General features: G+C 44.0%; 1 protein-coding gene across 2 annotated transcripts in view; it reads right to left on the minus strand.

Annotated features, from left to right (window-relative positions):
• Positions 1-15462, minus strand: part of vash2 (vasohibin 2) — a 260075-nt gene that overhangs the window by 215097 nt on the left and 29516 nt on the right. For both annotated transcript variants that reach the window (XM_085981233.1, XM_085981235.1), the window contains exons 2-3: positions 2832-2920; positions 849-905 (exon numbers count right to left, since the gene is read on the minus strand). In XM_085981233.1, coding sequence (XP_085837359.1) covers positions 849-905; positions 2832-2920 — 146 coding nt within the window. The remainder of the gene's footprint in view (positions 1-848; positions 906-2831; positions 2921-15462) is intronic.

The raw sequence follows: 15462 nt of genomic DNA on the forward strand, positions 1-15462 counted from the left end.
GCCTCTTAACACAATGCGCGGCAGTCATGGTGAGATAGGACACCTGCTGCCGGTATTCCCTGAGTGGGTAAGGCCTACGTTGCCGACGCCTGATGGCCCCTCTGCGTCTAGGCATGGCTGCCCCTCTCACACAGCGTCTGCGAGCCCTTCGCACATAATGCTGGAACTGAGGGTTGGAACCCCATGCAGCCCCCATAATAAACTTGCAAACAGTGAAATCACAAAGAGTCAAATTTCCAAGCTCTGGCCAGAAGCCAAAAATACCTCTCCTATGTTGTCCCAAATCAGTAAGGTCTGTTCCTTGGTCTCTGTCCAGAAATCCAAAGCACTAAAGTCATTGCAGCAAAATGGCTGGCCTTTATAGTTCAGTGTAAGTGCCCTTTAATTAGCGCTCCCCGAGGCCCGCAGGGCCTCTGCTGCGTTCCACTTCACAGTTCTTAACAGCGCCACGCCCACATTGGGCGGGCGCCACTGAATTTCCGGTTTGGGGCGCACAAACAGCGTTGCACGACGAAATGACGTCATAAGCTGCGCGCGCAGCTGAGCGGGCGCAAACACTTTGCGCCGGCGCTAAATGTCAACTGAAGTTGGGCGTTGGCGCAGACCGGCCTGCGCCCGGGCGCTAAGTGCCTAGCGCTGGAAATCTACCCCTCTTATGGCGTTAACGGCTGGCGAATGCAACTGAATTTCTAGGCCCTAGTCTTTTACAATTCCGACTCAAACTATACCATTTTTACACATGTATAAATAAATGTTAAAAGGTGTATGTATTCTCTGGAATGTTAGTCAAGCCTCACATTGCACTGAAATGCGATTAGACTGGCCAGCACGGCAAAACTGTTACTCACCAACTCAACGGTCTAATTTTCTTAATCTCAAAGAACTGAGTTCCAGTGTGATTGTATCTGTCATTTATTAAGCTAAGGAAACATTGTAGAATGGCACTAGCTGTAACAGCATTTTATCACTTTAGAGACAGAACTCAAAGCAACAACACCAGATATTACTTGAGCTTCTTTTACAGTTATGTTTCATCAAAAACTATTCCACAAATTGCAGAATAGTCTTTATAAATTAAGTTAATTTTAAGCTAGCTGGATATTCAAATGAAAAGGGTGCCTGCTGCAATACAAACATAGTGAATTTGAAACAAAAGTACAATAGCTGCCCTGGATCAAGAGTGGCAGGATTGGGATTTAAGAAAACAATGTCAAAGATCAGCACTTAATGCATTTTTAAAATGTATTTACAGTACCGTGAAAAACGATTATGTAGCTAAAAACCGTATATTGAAATATAGCCTGGCATGATAGCTCATTTCTGTATGTAGCTTTAACATTCAGACCATTCTGACACTCAAATCTCCCAGCTCACTTACGATGAGCTTTGTTGATTGCTGAATACTCAGCAGGATTCCTTGACAACTGTTAAACTGGGAAGGAGGAAATGATCAAACAACCAAATACAGTCCAGCTCGCCTATCAGCACTGACAAAACTGGTCCTCTTCAAAACCGTAGCTGTTCTCCCTGTGCCCTAGGCTGAAGGAAGTTGTACAAAGGACTGCTTTTGGGAGACCATGGAGGAAAGGAAGAAAGGAAGCACATTTAACAAGTTAATAAAAAAATCTAAATGGAATTTAAGAAAAACAAAATTAAGTTGAAACAGAAAATGAAATTAGCAAATAAAAAGAACAATCAGTAGAAGCTTGTAAATAAGAACACCAAGCACATCAAGATTTTTTTCTTTCTTCTTCCAGTAACCAAATAGTTAAATTTATTTACAAAGTGGCAGCTAAGTAACCTGTTTATTTAATAAGGTACATCAAATCCAGCTGGCCATGAAATACTAAAGGCAAAGTAGCAATTCAATCACATCCTTCCTGTAGACTTTAGAAAACAGCACATCAAAAATGTATTTTATCAGCTGCTGGTTTTCAATAGCACTGGTGCTTTAAATATAGGAATGGATGACTCAGGCTCACATCACATGGGTATACATGGCCTATGCTGATTTGGGACAACCACTCAAGAACACACAAGGCAAAAAAAGGATCTCTTAGACCGTTGTAATCAATCATCGAACCGTCTATTAGATTGTATAATGCGCTAGGCCCCCATCTACCTTAAAGGGCTGTGTGCTACAAGGTATTATATATTTTTATGGCTACACAATAATTGATAACTCTTTTAAAATAACTCCTTTATAACAACAGGTGTTCCTAAAAATGGGGCTGTATTTATAGTTAATGCATTGTGCTTATTGTATTCATAAAGTGTCCATCATTGGCTGAGAGAGAAATAGACTGCACAATTAAGGAAGACCATAGCAATGAACAAGGAGTATAGTTTCATACATATATTCTCATCAATTCTCTCATTTTGACAGTATACTTTGAAAAGGGAAAGGCAAGGGGATTTTTATAAAGAAAATTAAATGGTCTCTTAGCAGATATTCTTAGTTACATAGACTTTTAGAATATTTACTTCAAAAAGACCACAATTTCAGTATTCAGTGTTTACAAATGTCAATAAAGGCAGCTTTGAGAGAGTCAATGTTATTAATTATCAGTCTTTAAAAGAACCCTATGTAAAAAGGTCAATAATAACATCAGCAATAATACGGATAAGGATAGTTATCAAAATAAGGTTAGAACCCAAGTTATTCAATAATGACTGGAATGAGGAATTAGGAATAGATATCGAGATCAGATGCACATCAAATCTAACCCCCAGAATAGCCTTGTACGGATACTGCAGATTAATTTATTTCCTGACACTGCTGAGTACCACAGCTAAACTTTTGGTTCAAAAATTTAAAGTAGAAAGGATACTGCAGAAGCTTCATGTAGCCTTGTATTGTGCGCAGCCATTCTGGAATGGACGTGGATGGCTTGTATTTTGGCAGTGATGGAACTGGAGGCTGAATGAACACAAAGGACAAATATTACAATCGAGATATAGGTCTTAAAGTGTTTATATTCTCATGTGCAATCCCCAAACCCACATTTCTGGCCAGCAACAACTCTTATTAATGTAACCCAATTTGTACATATCCAGTGAGGGGAGTCATGGAATACAAAAAAAAAGTAATGTCAAAAAGGTGCAAAAATAGGAACCCAAGAACAAGTAGCTTTTGTGTTTCCCAACATCACAATGAACAGTGAAGCTATTACCAACACTAGGGCCGGATGTGACCCAGGGAGAGAACATCTGCATTGGCAGAGGTCTGAAAGCAACGTCCTGCTCTCCATCATGGTTACTGCATGGCCTGGATGGAAAATAAGAGAGATTTCACCCAAATATGTTCACATTCAATCGCAAAATATTCCACTACCTCTCAGACCACATGTGTCGAGTATATTGCAATATTAGACCCATTCTTGGCTAAATTAGTTTGGAGGGGGGGGGGGGAAAGAGGGAGAATATATTATCAAAATGGTAACAATCAGAGTAGGTTAGTAGGAAGGCTGGCTCTACAGTCAACATAAATTCACCAGTGCTCTCACAGATTGTTGGGTGAAATAGGGTGGACAGTACACTCATTCCTTAGAAAATGTCTCCTATCAGCCAAGTTTCTGTTCAGCAGCAAAATCAGATGTTAAACGATCATGTGGAGTTTCTACCTTATCTGAAGTTAATGATGAGCTAAAGAACACAGTGTGCAACGATCCCGAGGAGCTCGGCTGTGAGAAGATGAAATTGTGGCTCCTCCCACTTCGGGAGAGGAGCAAGTTAGGGATACAAGGCCAGATCCAGAGAATAAAAGTGACGGAAGGACTATGCGCTCTGGGTTGCTGACTTGTAGAAGAGTTACCATTTATTATTAAACATTGTTTATTTATAACCATGTCTGGAGTTTATTCTGAAGACATTGAAGACCTTGTTATCAGGTTCTGTACATGGGCTTTCAACTCACAACGAGGGGGTGCAGAGAATCATCACCTGTGTAGTAACCTGGGAGGTTATGAGTAACCTGATCCACCAGGTGGTGCTGTGGCAATTGCTCTCCTGAGTTAAGTCTGATCTGTACTGTTGTACTCTTTGTTTATGCTGCCTCATGGCAGAAGCTTTTATGTGCAAGAGTTGATTAAACTATGTTATGAAGTTAACCTGTGTCTGTCTCCATCTATGGCCCGCTCAAGATACCACATATGGCGACGAGAATAAAGGACGGAAAAGTTTTGGAGTATTCGGAAGAGGTGCTCGGGTTGGTTAGCAAACTAGTCAGAAAAGCACGAGGCTAGGCCGCGGGAGTCGAAACGGAGTTAGATTTTTTGGCTGAAGTGACCGGACTCCAAGGATGGCAGGAACGGTAGGCTCCGTGGCACCTTTTGACAGCAAGTCGCAGTCTTGGGAGGAGTATATTGAAATACTGAGCCATTTCTTTATGGCAAACGAGGTGGACAGTGCTGAAAAGAAAAGGGCCATTTTACTGAGTTGTGTGGGAGCGCAAACCTATACACGGATGAGGAATCTGCTGAGCCCAGAGCGGCCAGGAGAAAAATCTTTTGACGAGTTGGTGAGTCTACTAAAGAATCATTTCAATCCGAAACCTAGTGAAATAGTACAGAGTTGGAAATTCAATTCAAGGATTAGAAGGCCGGAAGAAAGCGTTACTGAGTATGTGGAGGAGCTTCGGAAGCTCGCACAGGACTGTAATTTTGGAAATACGCTCACAGTCATGTTAAGGGACAGACTAGTATGCGGAGTTAACGACGACAGTATACAGCAAAGGTTGCTGTCAGAAGAAGGATTAATGTTTGAGACGGCACTTAAAAAAGCACAAGCCATGGAGATGGCTAACAAGGACATTAAGGACTTAAACAGTATGAGCAAGGAGAAATGGAGTAAACCAGTGGGAGGAGCTGTTTTCAAGATGGAAGCTGGCGCGAAAAGTCCACCAGTCGGGGTTGGGGATTGCTACCGATGTGGCGGGACGAGCCATTATGCGAAGGACTGCAGGTTTGCAAAGGCAAAGTGCCACAATTGTGGAAAAATAGGGCACTTAAAGAAAGTCTGTAAAAGGGCAGTGAGTGAGAGAAGCAGTGCTAAAGGGGCAAAGCATGCTAAAGGGGGGGGGGAGGGAGAAGTACACAAGGTGGGCAAATTACATACAAGAGGAAGAGTCTAGTGAGAGGTTTTCACTATATACAGTATAGACACTTCAAGGCCCAACGTACCCCCTCTCACTCAGTATTTGATAGTGAACGGAGGTCAAGTAAAGTTTGAGATTGACACCGGATGTAGTGTAACCATAATGTCTCAGACTGAGTACACCAAGCTATGGGGGGAAGCAAAAGTACCAGAGCTAGGTACATGCCCCATTAGTCTCAAAACCTACACAGGACAGAAGGTGGACATTTTGGGGGTGGCCGAAGTACAAGTGGAACACAAAGGAGTCACCAAAGAGCTTACGGTGGTAGTGGTAGCAGGGTCAGGGCCAAACCTGTTAGGGCGAGGGTGGATCAGTGAGTTGAGTGTGTACTGGCAGACAATGAATAAAATGGAGGACAGTACAGGGGCACTGCAAGAAGTGCTGATGAAGCATGAGTTAGTGTTCAAGGACAAACTGGGCACCTTAAGGGGAGCCACAGCCAAGATTCATGTAGCCAGTGATGCCACGCCTCGTTTCTTTAAACCAAGGTCGGTACCTTTTGCAATGAAAACCAAGGTTGAGGCGGAACTAGATCGCCTGCTAAAGGACAAAGTAATAGAACCAGTGAAATTTTCAGACTGGGCGGCACCAACAGTCCCGGTATTGAAGCCCGACGGTAACGTAAGGGTGTGTGGTGACTATAAGTTAACAGTGAACAGAGTATCATCACTGGAACAGTACCCCATTCCGAGAATGGAGGACATGTTAACATCGCTCGCTGGGGGAGAAAGATTCAGCAAACTGGACATGAGTCATGTGTATCAGCAGATATTGCTAGATGAAGAATCAAAAAAGTTTGTCACAGTGAACACGCACAAGGGGCTGTTCACGTATGCCAGGTTACCATTTGGTGTCAGTTCTAGCCCAGCAATATTCCAACGGACTATGGAGGGCATTCTGCAGGGCATTCCAAAGGTGGCCGTGTACTTAGATGATATTCTGCTAACAGGAAGTGACGATCAGGATCACTTAAAAACACTGGACAAAGTGCTACAGCGGCGGGAAGAGGCGGGGCTACGCCTGAAATGGAGTAAGTGTAGTTTCATGGAGAAGGAAGTTACATTCCTGGGACATCGGGTGGATGCCACAGGCCTCCATCCATTACCAGGGAAAGTGCGGGCAGTGCAGGATGCACCTGCACCCACCTCAGTGACTGAACTGAAAGCCTATCTAGGGCTCCTGAATTATTATAACTGGTTTCTTCCAAACTTATCGATGCTGCTGGCACCCCTGCACAAACTGCTGAGAAAGGAGGAGCCATGGCGTTGGGGGCCAGAGCAAGCGAAAGCGTTTCAGCAGTCAAAGGAGCTACTTCAGTCCAGCAGGGTGTTGGTGCATTACGATGAGAAGAAGGAGCTGATAATGTCCTGCGACGCATCACCCTATGGAGTGGGGGCAGTGTTGGCCCACCGCATGCCAGATGGAGCAGAAAGGCCCATCGGGTTTGTTTCACGCACGCTCACAGCTGCGGAAAAGAACTATTCACAGCTTGATAAAGAGGGGTTGGCCATTATATTTGGAGTAAAGAAATTCCATAAGTACATATATGGGAGGAAGTTTGTAATCAGTACTGACCACAAGCCTCTTATTAGCTTACTGAGATGAAAGCGGTGCCTCAAATGGCATCACAGAGAATAATGAGATGGGCAGTAATAATAAGAGCCTATGAATATGTGATCACGTACAGAGCCGGCAAGGAAAACGGGAACGCGGATGCTCTCAGCCGCCTGCCCCTCTCAAAATCTCCTCGCAGTACTTCCCGAGGAGCACGTCCTGATGCTGGATCAGGAGATCAGTCCCCTGATGACTTCAGCGCAAATCCAGGGCTGGACAGCCAAGGACCCCGTTCTGTCAAGGGTCCGTGAGTATGTGTTGAAAGGCTGGCCAGATCACCGTGAGGGACCGGAGTTCGCGCCGTACAGACAGAGACAGCACGAGCTCAGTGTCCAAGATGGATGTGTGCTATGGGGAGCACGCATCATAGTCCCAGAGTGGGGACGCTCTACTTTGATGGAACAGTTGCATCAATCGCACCCAGGAATGACTAGAATGAAAGGACTGGCTAGGAGCTACCTGTGGTGGCCTAACTTGGATGCTGAAATTGAGTCAAAGGTAAAGTCATGCACTATATGTCAGGAACAGAGGAAAACGCCTGCCGGGGCACCACTCCATCCCTGGGAGTGGCCCAGCAAACCCTGGAGGAGAATTCACATAGACTATGCAGGACCTTTTAGGGGCAAAATGTTTTTGGTGCTGGTTGACGCTCACTCAAAATGGATCGACGTTTATCCAGTGAGCTCTGCAACGACTGATGCCACACTGAATTGTCTCAGGAACAGCTTCAGCACGCATGGTATTCCAGAAATGATTGTATCCAACAATGCACAGTGTTTTGTTAGTGAAGGGAGCAAAGAATTCATGGTAAGGAATGGAATCACACGTCACCTCGGCTCCATATCACCCAGCCTCAAATGGGTTAGCCGAGCGAGCCGTGCAGACTTTTAAGGAGCTCATGAGGAAGAGCTCAGGTGACACCCTGGAGACCAAGCTCAATAGAGCCTTGTTTAGTTATCGTATAACACCCCAAGCTACCACGGGGCTTTCTCCGGCTGAGTTGATGATGGGGAGAAAGTTGCGGTGCACGTTAGACCTGATACACCCAGATCTCAAAAGCAAGGTTGAGACAAAACAAACAAACCAAAAAGCGTACCATGACAAACATACTAAAGCTCGCCATTTCACCATAGGGGACTCTGTGTACACCCGGAACTTCAGTTATGGACCTAAATGGATACCAGGACTAACCCAGGACATTACAGGACCTGTGTCATACTCCGTGTTACTAGGGGATGGTCGAGGGGTTCGTCGGCATGTGGATCAGCTTTTCAGCCGGCAGCAGGGGGAACTGCCTCAGATGGAACAAAGGACAGTAGAGGAGGCTGTTCCAGGACCCAGCACGGCTTATAAGGTGCCAGTGGACACTGGTACTGCCAGGCCACAGCGGGACAGAGTAAAACCAACATCAGAGACTACTCCAATCTCAAGTGCGAATGAATCTGAGAATCCACCACAAGTGGAATTAAGACGTTCACAAAGGATTCGCAAGCAACCAGAAAGACTTATACAAACCTGTTAAATTAGTCAGGGGTTAACCATGGTTAGAGCATACTGGTTAATTAAAACGTAGTACCTAGTAAGGGTTATTGTTTAAGAATTGCATACGGCAATCTTAAGGGGGGGAAGAGTGTAGTAACCTGGGAGGTTATGAGTAACCTGATCCACCAGGTGGTGCTGTGGCAATTGCTCTCCTGAGTTAAGTCTGATCTGTACTGTTGTACTCTTTGTTTATGCTGCCTCATGGCAGAAGCTTTTATGTGCAAGAGTTGATTAAACCATGTTATGAAGTTAACCTGTGTCTGTCTCCATCTATGGCCCGCTCAAGATACCACAACCTGGTTTGAGTCAAGGAAGAAAGGCAACAGGCACAGTAGAATTCAGGTGTACTATGGGATAGGAGTGCGTGTGGGGGCTAGAGTGGCAGCAAAATTAGCCCCTAGAACATCAACCCAAATGAGAAATGCAGGCAGCAATCCATACTACCCAAGACCTAATAGCTCTAATCCAGAATAAGGAACTGCTGCACAATGAGGATCCGGTGATCGGACTAGTCAGATGAGTATCGTTGGCTAGTCAGCCAGTAAAAAGGAAAACAGTCATTGTGGTCAAGGAGGAGGACATTGTGGCCCATCACACTGAGCAGAATAGGCCATATATGATCGAGGCAGCCGCGCAAAGTTATGAATCAGTTCCATGAAAATGATACTAAGGCTGCACTAATGGGCTTACTGGCACGATTGGAAAAAAGATGCTATATAAAATCTCATCATTTATGCCAGATTTCAAAACCATCACATTAGACTCCAACAGGTTTAATATCCAGAGAGCCCACAGTTCTATGGGAGTACCTGGGGTGAGAGATTCTTTCCCCAATCCAAAAGGAGTAATTGTTAATTGTTGATATGTGTTGGCTTCTTAGGGCTGAGTTTATAAGGTGTGGAGTCTTACGGAGCCAGGAGCACGCATCAGGAAATCATTAAATTAAAATTGGCCCTTTTCTCTAAATGGGTTGAGATATTCCCCATTAAGTGTGCAATAGTTAAGGTGCTCAAACTTACATGATATCCGACTGTTACACTATTCACAAATGCAGTGTTCAACACAACAGAGACATTTGGAATTGAACACCATATGACATTGCCTTATCTTTAGTTGAACCAAACCAAGTGTGAATGTTGCAAGTCTTCCATAAGTGTTTATTTTGAGCTGAACAATTGGGAAAACAGGTGACTTCTCTTTGAGCCCATTAGCCACTGCCATCAGAGCTGCAGTTCATGCCAGTACAGGTGATACACCAGCATTCATCCTCTTTGAAGGGGATTTGGTCATTAATTTTGACTTGATTTTGAATCCTAGATCATCCAACAGAAAGTTGGCTAGTTCTTGGCTGCAAGGTCTGCCTGAAGGTAGTATTATCAGGTAGTAAAAGATCCCTTGACTATTGCATATGCCACTCAAAAGATAAGTATTACAACATGAAAAGCCAGGCAATTTGCTTCAGTACTGGTGATTTGGTGAAATTAAGAACCCATCCTAGACTGATGGCAGTGCAAGGTACCATGACAAAACTAGCCCCTAGCTACAAGTGTCCATCCATGGTGACTGAAAAGATATCAGACACTAATTGTCTGCTTCTGAAGACATGGTGGCTGGTTCCCCATGTTAGTCTCATGCATTCATACTGAATGTGAAAAAGAGGGATGATGAAGAAGTTAGACATATTAACCCCTGACAATTGAGCAAGATGCAAGCCAGAAACGGGAGATGAGACAATTGGAGTTGCTGCTCTGGGAGATATAGCAACAGGCGCCACAGTGAATAGCAGCAGATACATAGGGTAGAGCAGGGGGAACCTGAGACCTTGTCTAAGAGGAACTCAAGCCTGGAGTGGTGGCATGATCAGAGATGTCAGGGGAGTACGCTAAGTGGGGTGGGGAACATGGAGGGGTATATTGCAGAAAACGAGGGGAGTGGAAATGTGAGTACTTCTGGCAGAGGCTGGGGAAACAGGAGATGAAGGGGAGCACAGTGGGCTGGAGGTGGCCAACAGTTTAGGTCCGGGGCAGCAGCGAGTATGTGCAGATGAGTGTTCACAGCAACAGTAATCTTAGATTATACATACAAAATGCAGAAGAAACCAAAAATGTCTAAGGGAATCTTTAAATAGCAGCTTGGGAAGTGGTGGTTGGGAGTTCAGACTAGACTGAATGGTAGAGTGTTCAGAAGTGTCTTGAGGTTGAGAGCCAAGGCTGGTGAGAGAAATTAGGGCAATTGAATCTGCTTGTTGGTCAAAGATAGTGGGCCTGTGTCTGACAGTCGATGTCCTGAGTCTGGGTGGTGGACAGAGGCCAGAGAGGAAGAGAAAAAAAATCATTTCACAAGAGTGCCTGTTCCTGATTACTATTCACTTACCTTTGCTAGAAAATGAGCATGTGTGTACATCCGGTAAGGACAGATCTGGTGAGGCTGCAATATCGCCACAGTTCAATAGTTTGCTAGGACTGCCAGCAACTGTGGAACCATAGCCCAACACGAGTTGCCACCTTTCGGATAAAAATGGGTAAAGGAAAGAATTGGGGGAAGAGGAGGAAAGCTTTATGTTTGGAATATATTCTACCTACATAATGATTTATACAGAATCTGATGATGTGACACTTTCACTATATAAATACATAAAACCTTGTCATGTTACACTGTAAACACTAGAAACAGTAATGTTGCTCGTCTCTTGATTAGACTCTGACAGTGCTTCAGGACTGCTTTTGTTCTCATTCGGTTTTGTACAACAAAGGATTGAAACTCATTTCCCTGAAGGTATTGCGTGGCAGCAGCTGAAGTGAAAACAAATCATGTTCCTACAGTCACTCAACATGGTTTAACCTTATGTTTTATTTGCTTGGTAGTGCTCACCATAATGAGCATTACACCGTCACATTTAAACAATATGAAAGCTTAGAATGCTGTGCAATTAAAAACAAAGGATAGTAAAGAGGGTAGATGATTCTTTACTGGATTGTTACTGATCCTGAAATTATGACTTCTGTGTCTGTAGTAGGCTTGGGCTGACTGGACAACCATATCACTATTAGTTCTTATTGAATTCATTCACAGGTTATTTCTTGGTAAATTTGTGATTTCTAGTGATTCCCAGAAGCTAAATCATGTCCATGTCTCAAAATGTTGTTTTCCCCTCCAAAAAAAAACTCCAAATTAATTCTCAATAGGATTGGAATGAATAGCTCCATAATCTAAAATACTACCAAATCTCTTGGATTAATTTTGCTGTACATGTGGATAATGCTGACTCGGTCTCTTTCCACTCTGCTTGTGCAGTACAAATAAATCCCAGTTTGGTAGAAGGCTTGATAAACGTTCAAGGTTCAGACAGTCTTACACAACAGTACCTTGCATAACCTTGCTCCCACTTAGTGTTTCAGGGGGAAAAAATCCTTATCTTCAGGGAACTTATGCTCCAACAAGATAAGTAGGAAAGAAAAACTGGCTGGTAAAAGAGTGGATACATAATGGGAGTCTTTCACACTGGAGATGGTTAGGATACGTACTAGACATATTCCCACAAGAACTGAAGGAGGTACAGCTGGAGTTTCTTGAAAGGTAGAGACATTAAAAATTCAAACAAGACTAAAAAAAAGAGACGTAGGACAGGTCTAGGGCTAATAGTACAAAAGAAAATCATGCAGAATATGTAGAATATAGAGAAGCATTGAAAGGCTAAAAGAAGGCATAAAGAAAAACATCTGTCAGGTAGCAAGGAGAGCAAGAGGGTGCTCCCAGCAGGGGATCAAGGCCACAGCCAATGGGCACTTTTAGGGGGCAGAGTTTTGGCTAAAGACCTCTCTGCCCCATTTTACTTACCAGACAGCCTCTGCATTACCCCAAAACACTCTGCATTACCCCAAAACACTCTGCATTACCCCAAAACACTCTGCATTACCCCCAAAACAAGTGTTTTTTAAAAAAAAGGAAAAATCAGGCTAAAGTAACAAAACATTGAGATTCTTAGCATTTTATAATCATTTTACATGGAACATACCTGGGCCGCCACGGAATTCCATCTCACCGCAGTGACGTAGACAAACGGCTTGACCCAGTGAGCTAGAAGCAATGGCCAGAAGCAGTCAAATTCAGCTTCAGCCTAGCTAGGGAGTTCTTAATCAAAACCCATATCAAAGACACACTGCACTACCATGATCCCATGGCACTTGCTTGATTGAAGATAAGTTCACACCTCATCCAGGTCTTGCATTCCCAACTAATGCCTTGCCAAGGATAATCAGATGAGATAGGTCGACAACTTGCAGGTGAAAAGCACCTGGCCTGCAGTCTGCGGGTCCACATAGCTCTGGCATCATGTTGCAAACAACAGGAAGAGAAAGTTTTCATCTAATGTAATTAGTTCAGTCATGCTCATTTCCTCCATTATAATTTTTTTAATTGTCCTTTTAAAAGATATTTGATTTGATTAACTGATATTTCAAAAATTACTGGTATCCCAAATTACGTGATCTGTGTGTATATTAAACAATAGCGCCAGTTGATCAAAGAGAGTCAACGTGAATTTGTGAAGGGTTAGTCATAGAATCATAGAAATTTTTGGCACAGAGGAGGCCATTTGGCCCATCGTGTCTGTGCTGGTCAAGAAAGCCATCCAGCCGAATCTCACTTTCCACCTCTTGGTCCGTAGCCTTGTAGGTTGCAGCACTTTAAGTGCATATCCAAGTTCCTTCTCTTCTTCTTCTTCTTCTTAGGCAGTCCCTCGGAACCGAGGATGACTTGCTTCCACATTAAAAATGAGCTCGCAGGTGACTGATTAGTCCAGTACTTTTTAAATGTGATGAGGGTCTCTGCCTCTACCACCCTTTCAGACAGTGAGTCCCAGACCTCCACCATCCTCTGGGTGAAAATTTTTTATCTTTAACTCCCCTATAATCCTTCTACCAATTACTTTAAATCTATGCCCCCTGGTTATTGACCTCTCTGCTAGGGGAAATAGATCTTTCCTATCCACTCTATCTAGGCCCCTCATAATTTTATACACCTCAATCAAGTCTCCTCTCAGCCTCCTCTGTTCCAAAGAAAACAACCCCAGCCTATCCAAACTTTCCTCATAGCTAAAATTCCTCATGTCTGACTAATCTAGTTGAATCTTTTGAGGAGGTAACTAGCACGGTGGATAGTGGAGTGCTTATGGATGTTGTCTATATCAAACTTCCAGAAGACATTTGATAAGGTTCTGCACAAGAGTTCCCAACTGAGTCACGAAGACAACAGAAATTTCTTGCAGGAAGCCGTTAACATTGTTACAATGATAAGCATAACTACAAATTAAAGATACAATATAGAATTTCTTATAAATTGGAACGGTAAAGATCTGAGAGATGGCATATTAACTCCAGCAACTTGCATTTGTATAGCACCTTTAACTTCGAAAGTGTCCCAAAGTGTTTCACAGAGCTCTGATCAAAAACTGGATGCTGAACTAAAAAGGATATAGAAAGGCTTGAATTGATAGAGCACCTTTCACGATCTCAGGACGTCCCAAAGCGCTTTACAGCCAATGAAGTACTTTTGAAGTGTAGTCACTGTTGTGAAGTAGGAAACGTGGCAGCCAATTTGCGCACAGCAAGCTCCCACAAACAGCAATGTGATAAAGACCAGATAATCTGTTTTTGGTGATGTTGATTGAGGGATAATTATATATTAAAAAGGTGACCAAAAGCTTGGTCAAATGATTTGGTTTTAAGGAGGGTCTTAAAAGGAGAAGGAGGTGGAGAGGCAAAGGGGTTTACGGGAATTTCAGAGTCAGGCATAGGTGACAGAAGGCACTGCCACCAACAGTGGGTTGAAGGGAGGGAAGGTTGCAGAACAGGCCAAAATTGAAGGAACAGAGAGTTCTGCAAGGTTATAGGGCTGAAGGAGGTTACAGAGACAGGGAGGGGCAAGGTCATAAAAAGATTTAAATTTGAGGTACTGACAAAACCAGAAGCCAGTGGAGGCCAGTGAGAAGAGAGATGACGTGTGAGCGGGACTTGGTGCGAGATATTAGATGGACAGCAGAGTTTTGGATAAAGTGAGGTCTATAGAGGATCAAGGATAATAATAATTAATAATAATAATAATCAACTTTATTGTCATTGTTAGTGCACAAGTGCAGTACAACGAAATGTAGGCTTGCGGCTCCCGAGAGTGTACATTTAGATTAAGACATTTAAACATTCAACATACATTTGGCTTGTAATATATTAACATAAACATAACCATAATAAAGTGCATTGGCAGATGTGCAGGCTTTAGAGTTTATTTGTGGAGTTCAGTAGGATGACAGCCCTGGGAAAGAAGCTGTTCCTAAATCTGGTCGTACGGATGCGAATGCATCTGTAGCGTCTCCCAGATGGCAGGAGGGTGAACAGACTGTGGCTGGGGTGGGTAGGGTCTTTGATGATGGTCCGTGACCTCCGTAAACAGCGTTTCTGGTATATGTGCTCTATGGTCGGTAGCCGGGTGCCGGTAATGCGTTGGGCAGTTTTGACTACCCGCTGCAGGGCTTTCCGGTCATAGTAGCTACAGCTGCCATACCATACTGTGATACAGTTCATCAGGATGCTCTCTATTGTGCAGCGGTAAAAGTTAGAGAGGATCAGGGGTGACAGGTTACATCCCTTCAGCGTCCTTAGGAAATATAGGCGCTACTGGGCCTTCTTCACCAGAGAGGAGGTATTGAGTGACCAGGAGAGGTCTTCCGTGATGTGGACTCCGAGGAACATAAAGCTGTCCACCCTTTCCACCACAGCCCCATTGATGTGGATGGGGGTGTGACTTCCGCCTTTAGACTTCCTGAAGTCCACAATGATTTCTTTGGTTTTCTTGATATTAAGGGCCAGGTTGTTATCAGCGCACCACTTCACGAGATGCTGGACCTCCTCCCTGTAGGCTGACTCATCATTGTTGGTGATCTGGCCTACTACCGTGGTATCATCCGCAAACTTGATGATGGTGTTGGAACCATGAACAGCCACACAGTCGTGGGTGAAGAGGGAGTAGAGGAGGGGGCTCAGCACACATCCTTGTGGGGCCCCTGTGTTCAGGGTCGGCGGGGGGGCGGGGGGGAGGTGTGGTTACCTAATTTGACAGACTGGGGTCTGTTTGTTAGGAAGTCCAGGGTCCAGTTG

The sequence above is a fragment of the Somniosus microcephalus genome, chromosome 3, assembly GCF_052327205.1.
Source record: "Somniosus microcephalus isolate GS21.2 chromosome 3, FLI_Smic_1.0, whole genome shotgun sequence".
Classification (NCBI taxonomy): domain Eukaryota; kingdom Metazoa; phylum Chordata; class Chondrichthyes; order Squaliformes; family Somniosidae; genus Somniosus; species Somniosus microcephalus.